General features: G+C 46.6%; 1 protein-coding gene across 5 annotated transcripts in view; it reads left to right on the plus strand.

Annotated features, from left to right (window-relative positions):
• ZMYM3 (zinc finger MYM-type containing 3) overlaps window positions 1-27802 on the plus strand; it is a 539665-nt gene that overhangs the window by 221566 nt on the left and 290297 nt on the right. For 3 of the 5 annotated variants that reach the window (XM_086918270.1, XM_086918269.1, XM_086918272.1), the window contains exons 11-14: window positions 8319-8469; window positions 18394-18566; window positions 24977-25169; window positions 26996-27057. In XM_086918270.1, the coding sequence (XP_086774396.1) occupies window positions 8319-8469; window positions 18394-18566; window positions 24977-25169; window positions 26996-27057 (579 nt within the window). The remainder of the gene's footprint in view (window positions 1-8318; window positions 8470-18393; window positions 18567-24976; window positions 25170-26995; window positions 27058-27802) is intronic. The other 2 variants (XM_086918271.1, XM_086918273.1) reach the window with 1 other exon arrangement.

Below are 27802 nucleotides of genomic sequence, written 5' to 3' on the forward strand. Positions count from 1 at the left end.
TACTTTTGTAATCCAGTACTGGTCTCTTGGGGCCAGCACTGGGGTCTCAACTCAAAACAGGTAAGTAATTACGTTTCAGTATTTCGTATGATTTCTAAAGAATATTTCTAGTTTTCAAAAGTAGACAGAAGAACTTTCATAGAAAAGCAGACAATGGATTCCTATGGAGAAAATACAGATTACTAGTAAACCTGGGGTGAGTACTTTGGAATTCAGGTGATTTTATATGAATACTTTTAGTTTCCAAAACTTCACACTTAGAAGATTTTTCGAGTCAAACCAGTCAATGTTATCCATGGCAGGTAAGTGAGTTATTGGTTTCCAGGTGAGTACTTGGCTGGTGAAGTTCGGGTTCTGGGCATAGACTCAGGGGTCCCCCAGGGTCAGGTAAGTACAGTTCACCCTCAGTGGCACAGGGGCGGCCGGGTGCAGAGTTAGTTAGGCCCAATGTTATCCAATGAGGGAAAGGGGGCCTCCGGTTGGTGGCTGCTGGCTAGCAGCCACACGGCTGTGGGAGCTGGACTCCTGGTCACTTGCACAAGGTAAATGGGGAAGTAGGATAGGGTGCAGGTTGCACTGCCAGGGGCACTCGGGCGGCTGGGTGCAGGGTGATTTTGAGCCGTCGGGCGCTCAATGTTATTCAACGATGAACTTGAAAAGGGAACATAACGTACCATATATAAAGAAGGCCACATCTAAACAGGGGTTGTAGATCTAACCCACATACTTCTAGTAGGCACTGTATCGCAGCTTCCCTATAGCTTTTCATTTCTGGGCACTCCCATACTATGTGAAAGAACGATCCCACTTGCTGAGTCCCTTTACGAGATTTAGAGTACGTCGCTCTTCCCATCCACGCTAGGGCACTGCAGGACAGATTTCACTATTTATTTATTACTTTTAATTTATATTTATAACCAGCTGTGAGAAAGTGGTTCGGGGACGAAGGATCTTCTGGAGCGACCAACACTTCGAGGGGTAAGTTGGGGTCTTGGAGGATAGGTAGGCACCCAGGAGTTGGGCACAGGGGGCCGTGGGGCGCCGGGTGTAGGGGTGTTTATTGAGGTCGGGAAATCTTACCCCCTGCTGGTTGTGGTCGGAGGGGTCCTCTGTCCTGAGGCTGCAGGCATCGTTGGGGTGGTCGAGGAGGGTCTTTCGGCACTGGACTTCGGGTCTCAATTGCGGGGGGACGTCCTTGCGGTCCTGGATCACTCAGGCACGGGCCAGGCTCGGCGGGTGCAGAGTGGGTTGGTCCGGAGCTTCCTGGCTGGCACCAGGGGTGTTGTTGCAGCAGAGCCTCTCCTGATGGGAGTCCCAGGCTTTAAGAGGGTCAAGGCAGGCAGGTACTCTGGGTGTCCCAAGGTTGCTGTCCGCAGGAGTCGCCCTGATTAGGCAGGAGCAGGTTCCAGGATCAACAGGCCGGTAGGTCTGGGGCCAAGTCAGTTCTTGTCATCCTGTTGTAAGCAGCTACACGGCGGGTCTTCTTCCTCTTGATCTTCTTTCTTCTTTTCTTATCGGGATCTGAGGAAGGAAGGTTCAGGGAGCCCCTAAATACTGAATTTTGCGGCGTTACAGGTAGGGCAAGGGCAGGGACCAATAGGTCCCTGTCCTGGGGTGGGTACACCCCCTAGCCTGCTCCTCTCCTGTGGGAGGGGGGCAAGAGCCTAGTTGTGATTGGGCAGGGCTCCCCATCTTCAAGATGGCCGGAGCCCGGGGTCGCGCTTCACCTAGTCTCCCCCACCTGAGGGGTGTGCCAGCCTATGCCAACCCCACCTGAGGGGTGGTGTTGGCATAGGCTGGCACCCCCCCTTCCTGACGTAGTTTTTCCCGCCTGTCTTCCCGCCAGAGTGCGGTCAGAACTGGTGGGGGCCAGTTGCTGGGGGCAGCAAATAGTCTGGAGAAGCTCACAGAGGCGGCATGCCTTTAAAGCTTCCCCCTTTCCATCCTGGGGGAGGAGACCTAGCACCTCGCCCAGGATTTGCATTGTTGTAGGCCCAGGAGAGCGGGGGGCTCTCCACCCAGGGGTCCGGCAACATGTCTGCTGTGTGGCAGCCTCTGCAGCCACTCAGCCCAGAAGTGGATTGTAGGTTCGGGTTTTGGAGGGCATCTCTAAGATGCCCTCTGGTGCACTTTACATTAAATCCCACACTGGCATCAGTGCGAGTTTAATGTGCTGAGAAGTTTGATATCAAACTTCTCAGTCTTCAGTGTAGCCATTATGGTGTTGTGGAGTTCGTAGTGACAACCTCCCAGCACCATATACTCTTAATGGCATCACTGCACTTACAGTGCCCAGGAATGGCCCTGGGCACTGTAGGGGGTGCACCTGTGCCCACACCTCTGGCATAGGACACCCAGCTAGAGGGGTGACTGAAGTATGCCAGGGCAGTGGGTACTGTGGCATTGGCACACAGGGGTGTGTGCCATGTCGACTCTGTTTAATTCTGTTACTTAGACACACAGCCTGCAAAGGCAGTGTGTGGGTGTAAGAGTACAGGGCCTTTGAGGGTGGCACAATAGGTGCTGCAGCTCTCAGGGGTCTTCTCTGGTCACCATGCCCTGTGTGCCTAGGGTACCATTTACTAGGGGCTGATAGGTTGCCAGAGATGCCAATTGGGTTTTAGTTTCAACACAGTTTAGGAAAGGAACACAGGGGTTGGCAGGAACCCAGGGCACACTCAGTCGCAGCACATCAGCAGTTCACAAAAAAGTGGGGGCATACCAATGCAAGAAAGATGGCACTTTCTCACACCAGCTGGCAGTACAATATCCATTACCACAAAGCCCAACATTGATTATCAGTACGGCGAAGGATTGAGCATGTACTCCTCCTTAAATAATGTGTGTATTTAGATATCGTTGGGAGACTCCCTTTGTGGTTCTGGGATATTATGTTTTTGAAAAATATAGTTGGATTAGGTTGTCTTGAGAGTTTTTATTGGATTTCATCCTTGTTGGTTCAAAATATGATTATAATTTAGTTGGTAAGACAGCCGACATGCGTTTAGCCCTAAGCGGTCAATAGACCAGGGCTTTCTCAAGGCTGCAAAAAAATGTAATATAGCAGCACAAGTCAACCGGAATTCAGGAACCTGACAGTAGAACACCACTGATTGCACGGTGTAGGACGTTGAAAAAGTGACAAAGGCGCAACTGTCATTGGCGGTGTTTAAGAATGCACAGTCTTAGAAATCTAAAAGACAGACTAAGGTTATGGAAGAGTGCACAGGACCATTGTGAGAGGGGGAGGGGTTGATGCACGAAAGCGAAAGTAGTAGGGCAGTGAACAGTTTATTTTGGTGCTGCCAGGAGGAGAAAAATACTTCATTTGAATATTGCATGTGCTTTTCCTTTGAGCAGGCATGCGTACGTTTAGTGCCAAAGTAAGGTTGATCTAATTGTCATGCTTATTATTAGTATAGTTAATTGAACGTAGATTGAGAACCATAGCCATATTACGAGTATACTTAATTTGTTAGTATCTGACAGTGAACTTAGTAATTGAGTTAAAAGGTAGAACATATTATGATATACACATGGGGAATACCTTCACAGTGACCATCACGATGGACGCCTCCCAGCTGGGGTGGGGCGCTCACATGAAGAAGCTCAAGGTGTGGGTTCTATGGTCGCAACAGGATGTGGTCAAGGACATCGATTACCTGGAACTAAAAACAGTGTTCCTAGCCTTAAAAGCTTTTCAAAAGGAGCTGTACGGAAACCGGGTGTTGATCCAAACAGACAACACCACGACCATGTTCTACATCAGCAAACAAGAAAGAACACAATCAGTAGCGCTATCAGGGCCAGCACAGGAGATATGGACATGGGCCATTCCACTGAATATAGACCGACTAGCAATACATCTCCCAGGGAAGGATAATGTCGAGGCAGACCGACTCAGCAGGCAGACGTCAGCATCCCACGAATGGGAGATCAACCAAAAGGAATTACGGGAAGTATTCCGGAAGTGGGGTACAACGCAAATAGACTTATTTGCAACACACCAAAATGCAAAATGCCAACACTTCGCATCCAGACAACCAGACCATCGGTCACAAGGGAATGGGCTATGGATAAGTTTATCAAAGACATTTGCATACACTTTTCCCCAGATACCACTGATACACAGGGTACTCGACAAATGCAGGATCAGCAACAATCACTGATACTCATAGCATTGCAGTGGGCCAGACAGTCATGGTTCTCACAAATAGTGGAGATGGCGCAGGCACCAGCACACAGGTTTCCAAGACGGAGGGACCTGTTAACAAGGCAGAACAGGAGGGTGCTACACCCGGAGCCGGAGAGCCTCAACCTGGTGGCATGGCTCCTGAAGAGCTAGAGTTTGCACACCTCAAGCTACCGGCGAGCACAATGGCAGTGCTCAGGGAGACAAGAAGGCCTACCACAAGGAAATGCTACGTAGAAAAGTGAAAAAGATTCTTACAATTGTGCATTAGAGAAAAATTGCAAAGAAAGATCGCAAGGGAGTCAACATTGCTTAAATATTTAACACATCTACTGCAAAGTAAACTAACCTACACATCCCTAAGGGTACACTTAGCGGTGATTGTGGCGTACACAAGGAAAAACTGGGAAAAGTTTCTTCACCTCACAAGTAGTAAAGATTTCTAGAAGGGGTAAAGAGAATGGCACCTCAGGATGCCAGCACCAGCATGGAACCTCAACGTAGTGCTGAGCCAGTTGAAGGCACCATTTGAGCCGATGCACAAGGCTCCACAGCACATGCTCACACTAAAGACTGCCTTCTTAGTGGCTATCGCATCACTACGAAGAGTAAGTGAGTTGCAGGCGCTAACACTTCAAGATCCCTACTTGCAGATACACAGTGGTAGGATTGTAATGAGAACAGACCCACACTTCATGCCAAAGGTGGTGTCTTAATTTCACATCAAGCAAACAATCCAAATATCTAGTTTTTTCCAAAAACCAAGCACAGAGAGAGCGCTACACACTGGACGCCAGGAGGGCTGTGATGCACTTTATGGAGAAGTGTGGCTCAATGGTTAGATCGGCAGACCCTGATGCAGAGGTCTAGCCCGGGACCAGGGTTCAATTCCCCGCCTCGGTGGGTCTTGGGCTCAAAAAATTCCACGGACCTGATAATTCTCGCCTCGGTGCCTATTCCAATCATGGAGTCCCACTCTGCAACTCTGGGCAATAGCTTGCTTAATCTCCACAACGGCCCCCACAATGCTAAGGATGCCTGGCCTCCACCTTGGGGGTGCCCAGGAGTGGACTATGAACATACAAAAGTTCCCCCGTGGTCAGTTCTTCCTTATATAACGTGTTTCATTGAGTTAGTCCATTAACCTTCTTAGTATCATAGGTAAGGCAACACCAATACTTTCATTTTATATATTTTGTTTATTTTCTTTTTCTTGGCAGTGTATCAAAAAATATATATTTTTTTCTTATTTTTAAATCATTTCTTGTATATACATCAAGTTCATAAACATCATTTACAATTCAGTTCATTTAAAATTTCAGTACAAAAAACCATGAACTTCACAGTATTACTAAAGTTTCAATCATATATGCAAAACAAAAACAGTACAACCCTGCATAATCACACATCAGCCAACAAACACACTTACACATTCATACATTCTCCACATTTATTCCAATCACAACAACAAAACTGATTCTAAGATTAAGGTGACACAGATGTCATATGTGTCTTGTCCACGCCAGGTCTACGCGCGTTTCGGTGGGTTGAAACCACCTTCCTCAGGACCAGATGAAGAAGAGTTATACTCTCTTCTATATGTGTGAGCAGGGTACCTTAATTTGAGATGGTAACCTGAAGTATCTGAGTTCTCTTATATCTAAATGTAGGCTTATCTTCAGAATGAGTAGAATAAGGAAACAGAGCCCTGAATTATTTTATTGGTGCATCACCCAGGGAGTGTTCCTTATCTTCGTACGCAGGATAAAGATTGGCGTTTCGTGGTCTAACTTTCCTCGGTGCACATCCTGTTAATCAAAACAGTAGGATGTTGATTATAGTCCTCCATAATGCAAATGATGCCTTTATCGAATTAATTCCATTCCTTTCTTTCCTGATGGAAAATAATCTTGTTATATCAGTTATCTCTGTCCATGCGGTCGTCTTGCCTCTTGTCACTAGTTCCACCCAAGGACTTCCAAACTGTGGTACAAGCCTTAGTCATTCCTCGCATAGACTACGGAATTGTGGCTCTCAGCGGGCTCCCCCTGACAACAACGGCTCCCCTAAGAGCCTCCCTGAACGCGGCCGCGAGACTCATCACTGGCTCAAGAAAACACTCGCATATATCCCCTGACTTAAAAGCCCTGAACTGGCTGCCTATTGAAGCCAGAATTCAGTTGAAAATTGCCTGTATGACACACTCGGCCATACACCACAAGGCACCCAACTACCTCTCTCATAAGCTGACCATATCAGGAGGCTCAAGATCCAACAGAAGCACAAACACTCTCCTCCTGAAACCACGGAGATTCCGGAAGGAAAAAACATACAAACGCTCCTTCTCTGGAATGGCACCTAGGATCTGGAATGCACTCCCGCCAGAAATCAGGCTTATCCCGTCCACTATACTCTTCAAGAAAGAGGTGAAGGCCATCCTTATGGCTAAATACACCTGAACACTATTGATATTGGAACAATGACAGTATTTGACTCCCTTATTATCAGCGGTCTGAATACGTACCTTGGTACACTATGACTTGAGTGCCTCAACATCCTGCAACGCACCCACTACTGACTATTGCTTTACTGTCAACATTGTGCTTACCCACCCTCTGGGGTGCTATAATCTTATCCGTATAGACATTGTATTGCCTCCATATTATTGTTTCTTGATGTTATTACTCTGTATACTCTTGTATGTTTGATACCCTATTCTTGCAACGCACTGTCTACGGAATCTCATATTGATGTAAGAGTCTCGCTTATCCGACCTACTGTTTCTGTAAAGCGCTCTGATATCTGCAAAGATCTTGTTCGCGCTATATAAAACTTTAAAAATAAAAATAAATAAATAAATAAGATAGATGACTAGGGCACTCTCCTGTTTGCCTAGTCAGTGCTCCAGGTTGCCTCCTCTTGCATGTTGCATTTAATGCAGTAGAGGAGTTTTTGGTTGTAACCAAAAACCCCTCTACTGATTTAATTAATTTGGAGTTTTGTCTATTGTTGTTGTCAATGCAATCTAAATTTTAATCCCTTCTGTGCGGCGCCGATTCCCCCCCGGTGCTGGGCTCTAATAGAACCGGGCATGGTCATGACGGAACGGTTCCGTCATAAGTACAGCTCGACCGATGCTCATGACGGAACCGTTCCGTCATGAGCATCGAAGGGGTTAATCATGGACACCCCTCACTTCACACACTTTCACTTTCTGTGTGAGCACTGAAACTATTACTAAAAATATACGATGATACTCCAATCATGCTGTTAATACATGTGATGTCATACAGAAACTTGTGTCCCAGCATACATTGCGTAACCAGTCCCGCTTGGACTTCCCTTGATTACTCCTCTGATTAACGCTGTTCTAAAGGAATTTTTAGGCTGCACAAGGACCCTATTGGCCTCCCACGGACCCATGTTTTTCCAATTACTTAATTACCCCGGGTCTCAATATTGGGGTTCCCTTGTTATTTGAAACATATATCCAGACTAGGTAGGGCGCAATCCTCAAGCAGTCACTGGCACCGAAGCTCAGGCAGCCCGCTGAAATCAGGGGCACTTCTGGCTATCAGTCCATGGGGCGGCAGCAGGCCAGGCCCGGCTCCCACCTCAGGTGGGCCGCAGTTGTGATCCGCCGCCCAGCTCCACAGCCCGGCAACAGGGGACAGTCAGCCACAGATCGCCACAAGTAGTCGATATCCAGTCGATTTGCCTGGTCAGCACTAGCTGATGCCACTGATACACCTTAGGAGTCCTGGATTATGGAGGATTACTGGCTCAGCCAGCAGAGCTTGCTTTAAGAGCGGACTTTTGCTGCTTGGCGAGACCACACCCGCCTTATGGAGTATCTTTAATTGAATAAATCTAAGTTTTGATGACATGGCTGACTTGTATAAGGAATTTTTATGTTCTTCACTAATGCTGCTATACTTTTAAGTCATTTTATATATCACACTTTTATTTGCAAATTTGAAACACTTCCCATTATTGTAAATCGGAAGCCGCTATGTTCTGATGTTTACATGTAATGATTTTAAGTAATCGATCATGAATAAAATTCAGAGTTTCTTCTGCATAGAGTCTGACAACTGCATTGATGCTGACTTTTTTTCTGTGACAGAACAATGTTTACCAGTTTTGCTGCAAAGATTGCTGTGACGATTACAAGAGGCTACGGGGTGTGGTGTCTCAGTGCGAGTACTGCAAGCAGGAGAAGCTTCTACATGAAAAGATCCGCTTCTCTGGAGTTGAGAAGAACTTCTGCAGTGAAGGTAAGCTGGAGAGTGGTGGTGTGAGTTTCAAAAACATGGAATGGTCATGTGAAACCCCAGAATAAGTGTAGGTACCCTTTCAGAGGAAAGGCTGATGCAAAGAGACTGCCTTGTGGGACAGCAGCAATATAATGGTAACACGAGAACCAGACCGAAGTCTTGTGAGGACTGCGAGAAACTGACTTAATTTTATTTTTTCATTCCTGCTTTTGATATAAAAAAGGAGGGGGTGTTCATTCACAACCTGATCATTTCTAGCCTCTTAATCACATTCTAGGTCAGAAGATGGTGTACTGCAACTCTTTACCACATCCCTTGCGCCTGTAGATAAGGGAGCGTTGTATTGGATAGTTGCATTTTTTTAGTGCATCATACTCCTGGCAAGGCGCTAAAGTGCCTTTGCGAATGCTTGGTATGCCGTTTGGTGGGAGGTTTATGTATGGAATGTGTCTGCTGTACATGGGTAATGTTTCTGTTGTGTGTGACTGCCGTAGATATGCTCTAATAGTGGTTTATTGTTCTGCCTAGCATTGGAGCTGAAATTAAAAGGAGTGATGGATAGTATTTTTTTAATTTTATTTTCTTTATGTATATGTAAATATAAAATGCAATATTCATACAAATTTCAAGCAATTGCAGTCCCACATTGGAAACCCCCCCCCCCCCCCCACCAGAACATATGATGCTTTCTTTCTTACGTAGATGCATATTTGCAGTCAGAAATAAACCCTAGAGAAAATAAAGTGTTTGAGGCATGTGTGGTGTAGATACACATGCTGTGCATGAGTCTGCCATCTAGTGTTGGGCTCAGATGATTACAAACTGTTTTTTTCCAAGAATCTTTTTCGAGTCTCAATGCTGTGTGAATCCTCTTGGTAATGCTGCGCATGGTCATAGACTCCATTGGCAGATTGCTTTTTTCCAGCGACTGCTTCGGATGTAATCTCTCATGCTCCTGTTTGAGACTCTTTCGGGCTCGCCTGTACACATTCAGGCTACAGTATTGCCTCCATCGTGTAGTTACATTTCTGTTCCGAGCCTTTACCCTCCTGCGTTGCGGGTTTCGACTCGCCTTCTGGGCCTACGGGCAGTGGCCGACCTGGCCTCTTTCACTTCGACAACTTTAGCGGAGTACAACCTTCTAATGGAACGCACTCTGTTCTGTCTTAATTGTCATTCTAAATATCCTCATACTGACTAGCATTCGTCTGTAATCTATGCCTCTCGCTTGCTCATAGAGAGGAAGCTGCGAAGCTTGTAAGTCATTCCGATCAAAGAAAATTCGTAGAGATCAATGTGCTAGACTCCGAGAGATGCAGCGGAAGCAAGTGGACGATGTTCCGGATATTTTCCAGCGACAAGATGAGGACGAGGAGGAAGCATCGGCTGCACAAGAGGAATGACTGTCGATATATGACAGACTAAGACTCCGTCACCCTCCAGTCGGCCTAGAAGCATCAGGACAGTATGATATGATACGATATAAAGGCTTTTGTAGCGCGCTCTATTACTAAAATAGTATCCTGGCGCGAGAAGGTAAGAGCGATTCAGAGGGTAAAAAAAAGGGCAGAAAAAATGGTAGATTACAGAATAGTGTTAAACAAGTGAGTTTTCAGCCCTTTCTTAAAGGCCATGATGGTCGGAGCGGTCTTGATGTGGAGGGGGAGGGCATTCCAGGCCCTCGCAGCTCTGACCGAGATGGACTGACCACCTAATCGGGATTACTTAAATTTGGGCACGGTCATTTGGCACTGATTGGCCGACCGGAGGGATCGATTAAGGATGTACAGAGTGAACCTTTTTCTCAAGTAGGCAGGGCCAATCTGATGAACAGCATGATAAGAGAGGACAAGAGTTTTAAACATAATCCTGTGGGAAACTGGGAGCCAATGGAGGCTGCTGAGGAAGGGGCGGACACTGGATCTCTTGGGTATATTAAACAAGAGCCTTGCGGCCGCATTTTGTATGACCAGGAGGCGTTGAATCAAATAGGCCGCAGAACAAGCTGTTCGCGTAATCCAACCTGGAGAGTATTAGAGCACGCGAGACTGTCTCTTTAGCCTCTCTCGAGAGGAGGGGAAAAAACCTACGTAGGGTTTTCAGAGTAGAAAAACAGACCCCCGTGAGTTTTTTGATGTGGTCCTCAAACTTAAGGTCATTCCCAAACCAAACTCCCAGGTTTTTTGCTGGGCCACCAATGGATTTTGGACAGGGCAGATCGCTGGGCCATAGGAGATCGCTAAAATTATCGGGGAAAGAGCCATAAAAGAGAACCTCAGACTTGCCTTTGTTACATTTGAGCTGGGCAAGTGCTAACCATCGGAAAACCGATGAGAGGCAAAGTTGGACTGCCGACGTATCCAAATTGTTCTTGGGCCAGGTGAACAGAAGTTGGGTATCATCGGCGTAGGCCATAATTTTTGCCCCTAACTGTTCTGCTAGATAGATCAGAGGGGTAAGGTAAACATTAAAAAGCAAGGGGCTCAGAGTAGACTCTTGGGAACCCCAGTAGAGAGTTTCTTTGGTGAGGAAGCAAATGGAGGCATCCAGACGTGTTGCGTCCTATTATCTAAAAAAGAAGTCAACCAGTCGAGTGCTGGGCCGGTGATGCCAATGGTGGCTAATCTAGTGAGAAGAAGGGAGTGGGGTACCGTGTCGAAGGTGGCAGAGAGGTTTAATAAAATCAGAGCCGCTCTGTCACCTCCATCCAAGCACTCCCGGATAGCCTCCGACATTTCAACTAGGGCTGTTTCGGTACTGTAAGCAGCCCTGAATCCAGACTGCGCTGGATGCAGTGCCTGAGATGTTTCAACAAAGTTGTCCAACTGTTTAAAAGCGATCTTCTCGCAAACTTTTGCTAAGGCTGGCAGTAATGATATGGGCCGATAGTTGGTCTTTTTCAAAAGTGGCAGCAATTTGGCTTGCTTCCAACAAAGCGGGACTGTTGCGGAAAGAAAAGAAAGATTAATAATCTGGGTGACCTCATTACCAACTGTTTTTGCTAGTCCCCCGAGGACCCTAGCAGGGCAAGTGTCAGAAGGAGACCCCGATTTCAAGGCCGCAAGGACAGCAATGATGTCGGACTCAGTAGACAGAGCAAAGTTAGCAAACTGATCAACTGGCTCCGGCATGGTAGAGGGGGGGAATGCAGGGGGAGACAGAAAGCCGTTACAGACGGCATGCAGGTCATCCTGAATTTTAGCAATTTTATCTACGAAGAACTAAGAAAGCTCTTCACACCATTGCTCAGATGAGGGCAGCAGAGGTTGTGCGGCACATGGTGATAAAAAGCTTTTTACAATTGAGAAAATGTCCTTGCTGTTATTATTTGCTTTATCAATTCGTCCTGCATAGTAACTGCTCTTGGCAGATCTGATGGCCGCATAGTAGTTTTTTTGCGCTGCCCGCAGATCTCTTTGCCTCGGGCAGATAGGCTTGTCTCCACACCCGTTCGAGTTTCTTACATCCCAGTTTAAGTTCCCTTAGGGTGTGTGAAAACCAAGGTTTGGAAGGAGTAGATCGCAACCTGCGGATACAGCCTTTATTGATGGAGGTGGCGGACCCGTGTTCTACCCAAGTATTAAAAGTGCTAACCGCCGCCTCAATCTCTAAGGGTAGTAGTGGACGGGTTAAAGATAAGGAGTCCGTCAGGGTGTCTAAATTGATCTTCTGTGAATGGGCAAGTGGGGGACCGCTCGCCGAGGCAGTAACCAGAGACCAGGAGAACCTGATCAGCTTATTGTCCGACCAAGTCACGTTCTCAGGACAGGCCATAACAATGTCGAAGTTAGAACAGACAGTAAGTACATTTACCCTTGATCCAAAGCCCAAAACATAAGCACCGTCTGAAAAGACTGCTTCTGGTCCCCACTACAAAACAGCCATTGCGTGCACCGAAAAACAGACTCTGAAGGCCTGTACTCTGCTCTGAAAATTCAGCCTTCAGCAGGAACCTCCACCTCATCCAAATCGAGGTTTGGTCATCTTTTTCGACACCAAAACAAAAACAGGGTGCCTCAGAACCGAACACAATGGCACCAAAACCTGTTTTGGCTTCGAAATGTTTCACTTTCAGATCGAGATCTCCAACTAAACCAATCCTAGACGTTATGCAGGAAATCCTCGATCTTAGGCAAACAACTCTCCAAATTCAGCCTGGAACAAAGACAATAGATGTTCAGCCAGCAAAGCCTCATTCTTCCAAGAAACTACTATTTCAAGAGGCTTTGGACGGTCCTCTGCAGTCTTTAAAGAAAAAGGATGGTCCACTACTCCTCTACACATCCCTATTTCACCACCCCAGCATCCACCCCAACAGCTCTCTCACCTCCCCAGGCACCTGTAGTTGTAGCAGTTCTCTTTATTCCATTACATATGCATGGACAGCTCTATACTACACTTACTTACTTCATTCTCGCCCTGTGGCGGGAAAACAATCTAACAATGGAGTCGGTGCCCATGTGCACTATCACCGAAAGGAGGAGTCACCTTACCTTGTGACGGGGAAAGACTTCTTTGAACAAAAACAACTTGCAAACATCTGGACCCAAACCCAACACTAGATGGCAGGAGTATGCAAAGCATGTGACTCTACAGCTCTAACTGCCAAGAACTGATGCTTACTGGGTAAGTAACATAATCATTTTCTTCCACTCCTCCATTTCTAGCCAAGTTACCACTTATCACCATAAAGTCTGTCATAAACGTTGTGTGTCTACCTAGTAGGTCATCATTCCATAAGGCCAACTAGTTGTTCTAGTTGGGCATTCCATGCCAGAGTGCCATATTTCACCCATACGTTTGTTGACCTCTTTCCAGTATTCAGTAACTTTGGGACACTGTCAGATAATACAGTAAAATGTACCTTGTTGTCTGATTTCTTATTTATATTTCATCACGAGCCCCACAAAGATCTACATGTCGGTTCTTGTATAGTCTCCTCCACGCAGTATCTTGAGTCCTACTAATCTGAGTCTGGATCTTACTGCTACTACTGGCTTTGGTTGTCCACATGCTCAGTCTCTGTGTCCGCATTATGCCCTGTTTTTTTCCCCATCGTAACCATCATTTTTCCCAGTGGTGTAGGGTTAGTTTTGATGAGCGTTCTTTGCATTTGGGATCTTGCCTTTTTTTTGTTGCATCTGACAGTTTAATACTTTGTATTGTAGAATGGAACTGGCTTGTGTGCCTTCCATTTGTTTCCGTTCCCCTGCTAGTGCATGTTTTAGTTGTATTCATGCTTTTTTAGGAGTCAGTCTGCAGCTCTTCAAATTTTTTAATCTTGCCCCCCCATGTCTGATGCCTATAGTGTTTCTCTTGTATAACACTCTAGGTCTCTTACTTTCTTCAGTATACAACTTTCCAGTGAAGCGTTTAAACTGTTAACCCTCTCTTCCACCCTGTCTTAGCTGTCGCCATGTGCCATGCCTCAATAACTACTTTTATAGGTCTTGGTAGTTGACAGGGGATGTTGTTATTGGACAGTCACTTTCAGGGCCTCATTCAAGGAGAGAATCTCCTCGAGGGATGAGGTTTTGATGTAGATCTGAGTGTCATCAGCGTACATATGGTAGGAGGTATTTGCGGTGTGTAGTACTTTGGCAAGAGGTTCAAGGTAAAGGTTGAAGAGGGTGGGGGACAGGGTTGATCCTTGGGGGACTCTAACCGTGACCAGAGAGGGAGCCAATAGGTTGCTGTTGATTATGAATCTCTGTGAACTGTGGTTTTGGAGGAAGGACCTAAACCATTCTAGAACGGAGCCATCCAATCCCATCCTGAGTTTGAGGCGTTCGAGTAGTTTTTCATGGTTGACCGTGCCAAAGGCTGAGGATAGGTCTAGGAGGATTAGGAGGCAGATTATCCCTTGGTCAAGGGGTTGGACGACATTGTCAAGGATGTGGAGCATGGTCGTTTCGTTGCTGTGCCCAGGTCTGAATACAGATTGGAAGTCATCAAGTAGGTGGAAGTTGTTGATGTGTTGACTTAGTTGCTGTTGCACACATTTCTCCAACACTTTAGTTAAGAGAGGGATGTTGAAGATAGGTCTGAAGTTGTCAGGAGAAACTGGATCCAGCAACAGCTTTTTCAAAATGGGGAGGACTTGGCCGCCTTTCAGACTCCAGAAAATATCCCTGCCGCAGAGAGGCGTTAATTATTGCAGTGCACCTAGGAATAATGGACAGGGTGGCGCCCGCTGGGCAGTTGGATGGTAGCGGGTCATTAAAATGGTTGTTCGGGTTTATGGTCGATAGGATTTTAGAGACTGAGTCTTCGTCATGGAGTTTGAAATCAGTCCAGAGTGCTTGATTTTTAGGTGAAGTCTGTGGGGGCAGCCCAGGAGGAGGAAGGAGTAGAGAGTATGTTGCGGCACTAAGTTTGTTTCCTAAGGCTGTGGCTTTGTCAGCGAAAAATGAGGAGAATTCCTCGGATGGTATTAAAGACTTGGGGGTTTCTTTCGCGGTTTTGGCCAGTCTATTGGATTGGTGTTTGACCAGTTCAAAGAGCTTGCAAGGTCTGTTCTTGGCGTTCCCCAGTTCAGATCTGAAGAATTCTCTTTTTGAGTTGATGTTCCTGTTGTAGGCATTTCTGGCCTTGTGGATAATTTTTAGATGTGCTACAGAAGGGTGCTGTCTCCTGATCCTTTAGGATTGTCGGAGGGCTCTCCTCTCATTGTTGAGGGATCCAGTGAACCAGTGGTTCCTGTCTTTGGTTTTAGTGGTGCTCGGTCATCCAGAATGTTCGATATAGTTGCAGAGTAGTGATCGTTTTGGTCTCTGACCGTTGTGATATGCGAGGTGGGGGTGGGAGGGGGGGGTGAGGTGGGGGGGGGCTTGGGTCTGATTTGCAGCAAGCCTCCAGTTCCCTGTGGTCCAGGTTTTTAGTGTCTCTGACCCTGATAAACCGAAAGAGTCGACCTAGGATACCTCTCTGGGTGCCAGGCCTACCAACCACTGCCTGCGGCATTGGTAAGTCACTCTTCTGGCAGGCCTTACAGTCATAAGTCAGGATGCCCTATACCACAGGTGAGGGCATAGTTACATGAGCAGTGTGCTCCTACAGTGTCTGAGTCCATTATTGGACTCTGCAAGTGCAGTGAAGCCATTTTTAGTACATGGGCTGAGAGTTTGTCAACACGCACCCCACAGCTCCACGATGGCTTCACTGAAGTCTGGGAAGTTTGGTATCAAACCTCTCCGCATAATAACCCCACACTGATGCCAGTGATGGATTTATTGTAAAATGCACGTAGGTGGCATCTTAGAGATGCCCCCTGAAGAACTACTAACTTTTAGTGTATTGGGTGACTGGTCCCTGCCAGCCACCACCAGACGCGGGTGGCCAACCCACATTGCTTGCCAAACGTACAACACCCACAGGCTTAACTTTTTTGCGTTATTGATTTTTGGCCCCACTGTAATTTTGCAATGATTTTGAGGAATCTGGATAATTTCTGAATCTAGGACCGCAAATCTGTGGCAATCATTCTGTTTCACTTTGACCTTGGGCACAGGGGATTGGTGGTGGTGGTGGTGGTGGGTGGGGGGGGGGAGGGAAGGGGGGGAGGGGTTTCCCTCAGCAGGCGTTCAAAAATCTACTCGCTATACCGAGTGAGATTTTATCAGGTCCAGCTACATTTAGGACCTACTCAGCTGTTATGCCGAGTTAACAAAGAACAGGTGTTCTGTTCAATCAAAGAGAAGAAGCAATAAAGCTGCCTCTATATCTTGTTTTCTTCTTGTCACATTTGCTCTCTGTTCAGTGACAGGTCAGAAATCAGTTTACAATTACTTTTCCTTCTCTGACTGCAGAGTTTTAGGATTTCATAAAGTTAACTCTCAGCTGGTGTGCGAAGTGTGAAATGAAAGGATGTAGGGTATCAGGTTTTTCCTACCACCCATTTTAATAGCTAATAAGTCAACTGTACAAACATTTAAAAATAAATTCGATTAGTTGTGAAAGCCATTTTTTTTGTACTTCTGTGTGATGAAAAAAATATTTTATCAGGATGAAAAACAAATCAGAACACTTTACTTGGTGATGTGCAAATAATAAATATGTTTTCTTGAACCCAATTTTCACAGATTGTTAATACACTATATAGTTTATCATTAAAGCGGCAAGGCAGTGGGAAGGTTTTTGGCCACTAAATGACAGTGCATTACCACATAATGCTTTAGTAATAGATTTATGAAAAGTGAGTGTTTAAACATGAACTGCGAAACTCTCCTGCCCCGATGGCAATGCTGTTTGTAAACGGACAGGTAATTCAGGGATCATGCGTACCCTATATGTGGGCTAGATTTTTATTCCACACGTAGCAAGCATTTAGTCTAGTTAATCGAATACGTTTTGTTTTGTACAGCAGAAATGCTGAACTCACATATTTGAAGATGCACTCATATGTGAGAATAAAGAAAAGGGCGACTCTGTAAAATTAAATATTTACCAATGTTTGCCAATCATCACACAATTTGAGACCAATTTACAGGTCAAGTCCATTACAGTTAGGGCGAGTCGGTTATTCAAGTTACTCAACCTGCAGGCCTAGTACATTTTGAAGAATTTTCGAGGCCTGCTCAGGAAATCCAGCCACCAAAAAAGGGCCATGGGTTCAGGGCTCCATTGTGTGTTCTTTGTATTTATTTTCAGGACATGGAGACTGAGCCCACAGCCATCCAATCACAGCCCTTGGACCAGTCCTGTGGATCCAGCCAATCCGTATGACTCACTTGCCAATTAGCACCGGGGTACTCCATTAGTAGAACCGCGACTGAGTTGTTTTTGGTTTTTTTATTCTGACCAGGGGTTGTGGTGGTGGGGTGGCTCGTGGGAGATGGGAGGTTCAGGGTACTGCCCCCTGATATGCTTTTATTTCCTTTCCAGGACATGTGAACTGAGTACTTGAGCACTAAACTGCTGTCCGGAACATTTCTCTTCATGGTGTGGCCAGTCATTCACAGCCCTTGGTTGCGAGGGACCGGTTTTGGTCCCGCAGATCCAGGAAAACAGCTTCATTTGCTATTTAGTACCTCAGTAGTAAAGGGTTGCTACATAGCTATAACTTTTTAAGCTTCATGTCTCTAAAATGGCTGAACAGATTAACACCAATTCTTTTTTTTTTTTAAACGCTTTCTGGGTAAAGAATGAACTTTCTGCCAAATATGGTGTGATTCCGTTCAGCCATTTTGACTGTAGCGTTGTCTAAAGTTCCTTTAAGAAATTGCATGAGGAATGCGTATTTTATCTCCGCCTCCCTTTTTTAGTGGATAGCCCAAAAACTTTCCAGGAAGCAGCTGAAATTTTTGGAGAAGAAAGTTTAATTAAGATTCGTCGAACGAAGACAAACGACTTAGCATATTGCGTTTAAGATTTAGTTCTTACAGTGTACAAAGACTAATGAATAATTATAGAGCATAGAAGCACAATAGTACAAATTAGCATGTTCTATATCCCCAAATGATAAAATATGAAAGCATACCTAACGAGCAAACAGGGCGGTTAAACAATGAGTCCCAGAATAGCCACACGTAGTGTGTTGCCTTGGGCTAGATCATTCTTTTTGCACAGTCCTCTAAAGGCGTGCATCCTCAGCACCGTTCACTGTATCACAGACATTAGTTCCCGTGGTGAAGCACCCATTTGCACCCATACCTGTGAACAAGGCTAGTACTGCCAATAGTCCCTTCTGGGGTCAGTTCTAGTCAATGGGAGATGAGTTGCTACTATTCATGATCACACCGAGGGGTGTGACAGCTGCAGAGACACTGATGGGCCATACTCTGAGTCCTTTCGTTTGCTGTTTCAGATAAGCAGACAGGATATGAAGGGTATCTTATTTTGGTTAATGCCGTGCAAGAATAGTGTTCCTATATCCTCTGTGCTTTTTTCCTGTGCCTCTTACGCTACTCCCCACTCCTGTTTTAGGTTGCGTCCTGCTGTACAAGCAGGATTTCACCAAGAACCTGGGCCTGTGCTGCATCACCTGCACGTACTGTTCGCAGACCTGCCAGCGGGCTGTGACGGAGGAGCTGGACGGAAGCACCTGGGACTTCTGCAGTGAGGACTGCAAGAGCAAGTACCTTCTCTGGTACTTTAAGGTCAGTGAAGGGGCTCCACCAAGACGAGTGCCGAATGGAAACTAATGTTGTAGGGAGCTCTAGTTGGGAGCTTGTGCTTTGTATGTTGATTGTGTGAGAAAGTGGCTCTATATAAACTGGACTAGAATGAAGTACAGTGTGTATAGTGTCCACCAACCCCAGAGGTATAACGGAGGTTAAAGTCAGGACTGACCTTACTCTCCAAAGTAGTAGCTTGGTCGAGCAGTAAGGCAGTACCAGAGGACAGTGTAAAGCATTTGTTGTACACACTCAGTCAGCAAAAGGTTTCACACACTCAAGGACTGAACTCCAGGCCAATTGTTTATATATACACAGATATAGATGTTTTATTTTTAGAACCAACAGTTATAAAAATATACTTTTCTTGTTATGAGTTCTCTCATGTAATTACTTTGCAAAGGAGCAATAAAGTTTGTGCACACAATTAATACAGTATTGACAGTAAGCAACACAATCCTAAAACACTATAGCATTGAGCTCAATGGGTTTTCCACTTGCAAGTACAGTTGATTACTATTTAGATTACTTTAGTAGTTCCAGGACTAGATCCTAGATTCAGTCCTGGGGTCTAAGCTGAAACCAGGTTAGCAAAAAAGTTTTAGTTACTGTAGTGAATGTTCATGAATATAAAGCTGTTTTAAAAGTTCACACTTAGAAACTTTTCAATGAATATCTGGCAATGTTATTCAATGGGAGAAAATTTAGGTTGCAGGTAAAGTACGATCGCGTTAATTTTGTAACCCAGCACTGGTCTCCTAGGGACAGCACTGGGGTCTTAACTTAAAACAGGTAGGTAATTGCGTTTCAGTATTTCGTGTGATTTTTAAAGAATATTTCAAGTTTTCAAAAGTAGACACTTAAAAGAAATTTCATAGAAAAGCAGACAATGAGTTCCTATGGAGAAAATACAGATTACTAGTAACCCCGCTAGGGATTACTTTTGCCGTTCAGTACTGGGCTGAAAAGGTACAGTACTGGCTTCTCCCCTGATCACAGGTGAGTACTTCGGAATTCGGACTTTGGCTGATTTTATGTGAATATTTTCAGATTTCAAAACTTCACACTTAGAAAATATTCGAGTCAAAATGAGTCAATGTTATCCAACGGCAGGTAAGTAAATTACCGGTTTCCAGGTGAGTACTTGGTTGATGAAGTTATGGTTCTGGGCATAGACTCGGGGGTCCCTCAAGGTCAGGTAAGTACAGTTAGTTCACTCCCAGCGGCACAGAGGCGGCCGGGTGCAGAGGTAGGAAGACCCAATGCTATCCAATGAGGGAAGGGGGGACATTCGGTTGGTGGCTGCTGGCTAGCAGGCCACGCGGCTGTGGGAGCTGGGCTCCTGGTCTCTTGCTGGGGCAAGGGGGGAAGTAGAATAGGACACAGAGGTCACAGCCAGCGGCACTCGGGCGGTTGGTTGCAAGGTGCTTTTGAGCTGTCGGGCTCTCAATGTTATCCAATGGGAAAGGTCAAAAAGGAACAAAGGCTGCAGGTTTGGGGACGGAGACTCTCCAGGGGCGACCAGCACTTCGTGAGGTAAGTTGGGATCTTTGAGCACAGGTAGGTACCCGAAAGGGGAGGCCCAGGGGGCTGTAGAGCGCCCGGGTGTCTTTGGGTGCCGGAAAAGCTTACCCTCGGCTGGTCGCGGTTGAGGTGGCCCCTGGTTCTGAGTCTGCAGGCGTCGGTTGGTTCGTCGAGGAGGGTCTTTGGGCACTGGACTTCGGGTCCCAGTCGCCGGGGGGCGACGTCCTCGTGGTCTTGGTTCGGTTGGGCGCAGCCTGGGCTGGTCCGGAGCTTCCTGGTTGGCACCAGGTGGGTTGTTGCAGCACAGCCTCTGCTGATGGGAGTCCCAGTCTTCAAGAGGGTCAAGGCAGGCAGGTCCTCCGGGTGTCCCAAGGTTGCTGTCCGCAGGAGTCGCCAGGATTAGGCAGGAGCAGGTTCCAGGATCGACAGGCCGGTAGGGCTGGGGCCAAGTCAGTTGTTGTCGTCCTGTTGTTAGCAGCTGCACGGCGGGTCTTCTTGAACTTCTTTCTTCTTTTCGTATCAGGATCTAAGGATGGAAGGTTCAGGGAGCCCCTAAATACTGAATTTAGGGGTGTTACTGCCCTGCGGTGCGTACACCCCCTAGCCTGCTCCTCTCCTGTTGGAGGGGGGGCAGGAGCCTAGCTGCGATTGGGCAGGGCTGCCCATCTACAAGATGGCCGGAGCCCGGGGTCGTGTTTCACCTAGTCTCCCCCCACCTAAGGGGTGGGGTTGGCACAGGCGGCACACCCCCCTTCCTGGCGTAGTTTTTCCCGCCAGAGTGGGGGTCAGGACTGGTGGGGGCTTGTTGCTTGGTACAGCAACTGGTCTGGAGAAGCTCACAGGGGCGGCATGCCTTTGAAGCTTACCCCTGCCCACCCTGGGGGAGGAGACCTAGCACCTCGCCCATGATGTGCATTGTTGCAGGCCCAGGAGAGCGGGGGCTCTCCTACCCAGGTGTCCAGCAACATGTCTGCTGTGTGGCAGCCTCTGCAGCCAATCAGCCAGACGTGGATTGTAGGTTAGGGTTTCAGGGGGCATCTCTAATATGCCGCCCTCTGTGGTGCATTTTACATTAAATCTCACACTGGCATCAGTGAGGGTTTAATGTGCTGAGAAGTTTGGTACCAAACTTGTCAGTCTTCAGTGTAGCCATTATGGTGCCGTGGAGTTCGTAATGACAACCTCCCAGCACCATATACTCTTAATGGCATCACTGCACTTACAGTGCCCAGGAAAGGCCCTCTGTACTGTAGGGGCACAGGGCTCATGCAGCTGTGCCCACACCTCTGGCATAGGGCACCCAGCTAGAGGGGTGACTGAAATATGCCAGGGTAGTGGGTTCTGTGGGCATGGCACACAGGGATGTGTGCCATGTCGACTCTTTGTTTAGTTCTGTACTTAGACACTCAGCCTGCAAAGGCAGTGTGTGGGTGTCAGGGTACAAGACCCCTGAGGGTGACACAATAAGTGCTACAGCCCTCAGGAGTCTTCTCTGGTCACCATGCCCTGGGTACCTAGGGTACCATTTACTAGGGGCTGATAGGTGGCCAGAGATGCCAATTGGGTTTTGTTACAACACAGTTTTTAGGAAAGGAAACAGGCCCTGGGTACCTGGTTGGCAGGAGCCCAGGGCACACTCCGTCAAAGCACATCAGCAGTCAGAAAAAGTGGGGGCATACCAATGCAAGAAAGATGGCACTTTCTCATAGATTGCCACTAAGAAGGTGCGCAGTAGGCAGACTAACAATGATGGGTCATTGGTGTGTACTTCACAGCTCTAGATTAACCCCTTTTTGCTACATGAAATATCTTCTAGGTACACATGATGTAAATATTTCGGTTATCTAATGGTTAGGTCCAGAGGTGCTGGATTACAGAACTGTTTCCCACTCTTGGTAGGTATCTACAGTGGTTGTGTATGATTATGACATTTACTTTAAGCTGTTGCATTTGGAGGTGCACGGATAGAGCTGCCAAGAAGTTGCTGAAAGTGTGTCAGAAGAGCTTGAATGAACTCTGAAGTGGTCAAGTACCCAAGGAAAATCAACGCTTGTAGGAAAGTGCCCCTTTTTGCATGGTTGTCCCCACTTTTTGCCTGATTTTGATGTTCTTTGACTTAGTGAGCCCCGGTTTCCTGACAACCAGGTAACCAGGGCCTATGTTCTTTTCCTGAAACTGTATTGTGTACCCCCAAATTGGCACCTCTCTGACCATATGCAAGTCCCTTGTAAAAAGGTACCCTAGGTACCAAGAGCCCTGTGACCAGACTAAGCCTCTAGGGCTGCAGGACTTATTTTGCCACACTTAGAGGTCCTGTACCTTATATATGTACACAAACCCCCACCCCTCCTGATCTTTTTTTTTTTTTTGCAGGCTGCATGTTTTGGTGCAGAACAAAGTGAAGAGTCGACATGATACACATCCCTTTGTGCCATGCCTACAACCCACTGCCCTGGCGTAGATCAGCCACCCCTCTAACTGGGTGCACTATACCAGTGGTGAGGGTACAGGTACACGAGCCCTGTACCCCTACAGTGTCTAAGACAATTCTTAGACATTGTAAGTGCAGTAATGCCATTAAGAGTATATGGTGCTGGGAGTTTGGTATTATGAACTCCACAGCATCATAATGGCTTTACAGAAAACTGGGAAGTTTGGTATCGAACTTCTCAGCACATTAAACCCACACTGATGCTAGTGTGGGATTTAATGAAAAATGCGCTCAGAGGGCATCTTTGAGATGCCCCCAGAAAACTAACCTACCACTAGTGTCCAGACTGAGCTGCCACCGCCAGACATGTTTCTGGGCCCCTGGGTCGAGAGCCCGCTGCTCTTGGGGGCCTGAAGCAATGCACATCCTGGGACTAGGTTTCAAGCCTCCTCCCCCAGGATGGACAGGCTCCACAAAGGGAAAGCTTCAAAGGCTTGCTGCCTTTGTGAGCTACTCTCAAGCCTTTTGCTGCTTCCCACAATTTGCGCCCATTGGTTCTGATCCCCAATTTGGGGGAGAGCATCGGCGGGAAAACCAAGTGAGGAAGGGAGGTGTGCCCACCTTTGCCAACTCCACCCCTCAGGTGGGGGAGGCAAGTTGAAGCACAACTCTGTTATCGCCTTCTTGCAGATGGGGGGACCCAGCCAACCAGAGTGAGGCATATGCCCCTCTCCAACTAGAGGGTAGCATAATGGGGGCTGTACCCACCCCAGGGAAGCAACCCGTTGCTCCCAACCTTTAATTACCTGTAACGCCCCAAAATCTAGTATTTAAGGGCAACCCTGAACCTTGCCTCCTCAGACCCCACCTCGAACCTGCAGAAGCGAAATCTTGGTGTGTCCTGCAGCCATCAACCTCAAGATCCACGAGGACCTACCTGCCTTTCATAGAAATGTCTCCTGTGACCACGGGATTTGCTCACTCACAGAATCTGGCTCCAGCCAAATCCAAGAGTCTGCACCCAACGCCCCCGGCCCGAGTGTCCCTACACCATGAGGAGACCTCCCTGTCGATCCTGACCTGGGATCTAGTGATCTCTGACCTCCCTCAAATCTCCAAGCGAAGCCTGCACCCTCTTTCTGGAGGATCCCCTGACCGGGACCGTAGCTGGTAATTAAACCCAATGCCTAAATACACCCCTGCACCCTACGGCCTGTTCCCAGCATCCCCAGGTATACCAACGTACTTCTTCAACCAGTTTTCACCTCAAGAAGATCTTCGTTTTGGAGCCTACAGTCTTGTGTTACAACCATAGAATCCCTATTGAAACCAACAGGGCATCCACTGCCAAAACTGCATCCAGCCGCCGCTGTGGTTGTACTTTGGGTGCCAACTTGGATCCCCCTTTGCCGAACACCAGGAGCTTTGCTCCCACGACCTTGTGGCGTGATCGTGACCATCCACCAACCGGAGCCCCCTATTGGATAACATTTGGCGTCAGCACTATGCATGTGCCGCCCTAGTGCCGCTGAGGGTGCTCTTTGACTGAATCCTTGATCCTGGGGGAACCCTGGCTGTAACCCCAGAATAGCAACTCCCACAAATCACTACTTACCTGTAAACCGATAACTCAATTTCCTTCCATAGGATTGCATTGACTGCTTTTCTTGAAAATTGTTCTAAGCGTGGAGTTGGTTTGTATGGAACATTGACAAAACTGCAAATGTAGTAAAAGTGATTTACTTACCTTTTGTCTACGAAATGTCTCAGTGTGATATCTAGACATATCACACTGATTACCAAAAGTAATCTGAAAAGCAATCCAATAAGTAGAGTACAAAGTAATCTGAAAAGTAACTGAGCCGTAATTTCAAAACATTGACTTACCTGTAATTCAATCAACTGCATTTGAACCTGCATTCAATTGTAAAAACATTGCATAAGTTTTGTAAATTATTATTTCACTTACCTGCACCTGCACCTGGCTTGGCTTGATTCTAGAAATAAAATAACTTCATATTTTTATCCAAATTAAATTGGTCTGAGTTCAGTCTTTGAGTCTGTGACATCATTTGCCAATTGTGTGTATTAGAAATGCTTAACTGTACCGTCTGATAAAGCCTTACTTGCTCGCCCACACTACCACAAATAAAGAGTAAGGTGCTATCTACTATTACCTCTGCCTACCTTTGGGCTTCCACTGGACTCTGTGCACACTATACCTCACTTTGGTATAGTATATACTGAGCCGGCTTTCTACAATATGGTTATGTTTGCACAGTGAAGTCTAGTTCACTATGGTATGCATGGTTGTGCCATTTGTAGACCGTTCCATTTCACACTTGTAATAACGTTAACTAATCTCTTACCCGAATATTATGTGGGAATGAGTCAGTTGGCAGGTGTCGTAATCATTTTCATCTTTTTTACTCTGCAGGCAGCTCGTTGCAATGCCTGTAAGCGCCAAGGGAAATTATTGGAAACCATTCATTGGCGAGGTGAGATCAGGCATTTCTGTAACCAGCAATGTCTCCTTCGATTCTACAACCAGCAGAACCAGCCAAACCTGGACACGCAGAAGGGACCAGAGAGCCTGCTGAATAGTAAGAACCGAGCCAGGGGAGAGTACGGTAATCAAGAATCTTGAGATGCTGATTACTTGGTAGTGGAAAAAGGGACTACAAGCCATATTTGGCTTGTCTGCAAAGGCAAAGAGAGGCACAGTCTGCAGAGCTCTCATTTGTGAGGTGGTCAAGAGGGCAAACCGGTTCAAGATCTCATTTCCTTCTGAGGCGTGAAAGGAAATTTAGGCCAGAGAGTCTGCTGAGCTCTCACAAGGTCGAAGAGCACTTGGGCGTACAGGGTTTGATACGAGAGGGAAGGCTTTGAGACTGTGCTAACCTATACAGTCAAATCAGGGACACAGACACAGTGCGAGATCACCTGTGATATTTGGTAACCCTTTCAGGCTTATACCGGCTAGACTCTAGGGTAAGGGATAGCTCACAGACTGGAGATGGAACAATGGTCTTTTTTACAGACTTCGCAACAGGTAGGGAAGAAAAGAGGAGTGATGTATCGGGCAGAAGTAAACAGAATGGATTCTACTATGAGTGAGGAACAAGGCCGATCATGTACCCTGCGAGCAGTGAAAAGGGAGACTGCATGGTTCTGGATGCTGCTGAGTGATTATGAAGCATGGATACAAGACTATGGAACCAAGAGTAGGCGACTGTGTTCAGTAACTCCTGTGATAAGGAGCCTGTTGTATGTGAGCGGTCGCAGTTCAAGGGTATTGACGACATGTGGCATAGACCTTAAACCATGGAACATGGAGGGATCATGCGCCCTGCCGGGATGTTAAAAACAACCTAGGTCTGCTGAATCAGTACGGCCATGGAACCCACACAACCATCAGCTAAAGAATAGAGATTTGATCCTGACACCCGTGCTCTGTGGGGTGGCATCGATACCGAACTGTGTGGAAGATTAGAGCTTCAGAGGATGAGACTTGTCTTTGAACCTCTGCATCTTAAGATAAAGATGCATCAGCCATGCTGGGCATTATAGAGCAGCTAAGAGTGTGCCAGCGAATGGAAAAGCTAGCCTTCTGTACAGAGACAGTTCGGGATAAGTAGTGTAAGGGCGTTGCTGCTGCTGAACTGTTAGTTTAGGAATGAGAGGTCTATTTCTTACTAAATTATGAAGTTAAGATGTGAATCCAGCTAGTCGATAAAAGTCTGGCAGTGGACATGTGAAGGTGCCATGGCAGGGCAATAACCCAGTCGCTCGAGTTGTGTCTTAGGTTTACTAGATACTAACAAGAACACACATGTTGTGGTTTTCGATCCTGTATGTGAGAACTGAAGGTGTGAGCGGAAGTTACCTAACCAGCTTTGGCATTGTTGGTAGAAAGTTTTCCACAGCCTAATAATTGAAAGGTGTGTGTGTGGTGTGTGTGTGTGGTGTGTGTGTGTGCGTGGTGTGTGTGGTGTGTGTGTGGTGTGTGTGTGTGTGTGGTGTGTGTTTTGGGGAGGGAATGCACATAGAGAGGTACAGACCTCATGAAACATGGTTTGAGAGCAGAGTGACTTACAGATTAGTTTTAGTTGTTACCCAAGGGATTTTGAAGCTTAATGAATGAAGGGCACAAGGCCCTGGACAGTGGTTTAAGTGGCTCAAGGTATTTCCAGTTGCAAGAAGAATGGGGAAGCCCTTTGACTGAGATATTGTGGATGAGCGGGGTGCTGGCTGCTTTCGCCATACCTCTTGTTTTCTATAGTTTACTGGGTACACTGTAATTTCTGCATGATTATTTGTTGTTTGTTGGTGGGCCCGGTTTCCTGCAAGCTCTACTTTTATTATGTTGAAACTATATTTCTCAGAGATTTGAATTCCTGTGGATTGGGGTTCATTCATCTGTCAGAAATAGTTAATTCTTATTTTAAAATTCTAGGCCAGTCTCCAGATGCTAAAAGTCCAACTGCAGCCACCCCCAGCAAACCAGAAACAAATACGGTAAGAATGCCTAGATCAACAGTGAAGACCTCTAACCTGGGAGTGCTGTCGGAAAGGTCATTTTTGTCCCTTTGAGAAAATGATTGTAGCATCAACAGTTCGAGAGGAGACAGTAGTTTATTTTGGAGTTCAGGTAGCAAGGAAGTGAGGAAAGAGTTGAAAACTATATTTAGCTAAACTGTAAATGTAGCTGTCCATGGCTATGCTGGCATGGGAGACATTAGTCATGCTGATTGTCTTGGGAGCTATGTGATGATACCAGTTTCCTTGGTCTTGCACAATTGTGGTTCTCAAGGTCTGTACCCTGCAGAGTGCTGGAAGTGAGAGCCTGTATGCCCCACACCTTTTTGGAATTTCTGAGGATTGGCAATTGTTTTTCTATTATGTCTGGCATCTTTCTGGGTACAGCACATCAAATTTGGTAAGTCCCATAATGGACATTGTACACATCCCCCAGAATATGTCTAAGCCTCCACTCAGAAACATACTTCATCAATCCTTCAGTTCAAGGTGCATTCCTGCCCAGCCTATTTCGCTGCTTGACCAGCTATTCTGTGGTCACTGCAGGGGTGTCGGAGAATGAGCGACGATGGTTGGGTTGTGGGGGCTAGTCTGTACGTTGGGATAGTGTACAGAGTTTGGGCTGTGATTTGTGGGACATGCATTCAGATACTAATCATAGAGCAGAAAGGTGGTTTTAGGTGAGTGCATGGTTGGCCTTTGAAAGGTAGAAGTGGAGCTGTAG

Source organism: Lissotriton vulgaris, chromosome 4_1 (assembly GCF_964263255.1).
Source record: "Lissotriton vulgaris chromosome 4_1, aLisVul1.2, whole genome shotgun sequence".
Lineage (NCBI taxonomy): Eukaryota > Metazoa > Chordata > Amphibia > Caudata > Salamandridae > Lissotriton > Lissotriton vulgaris.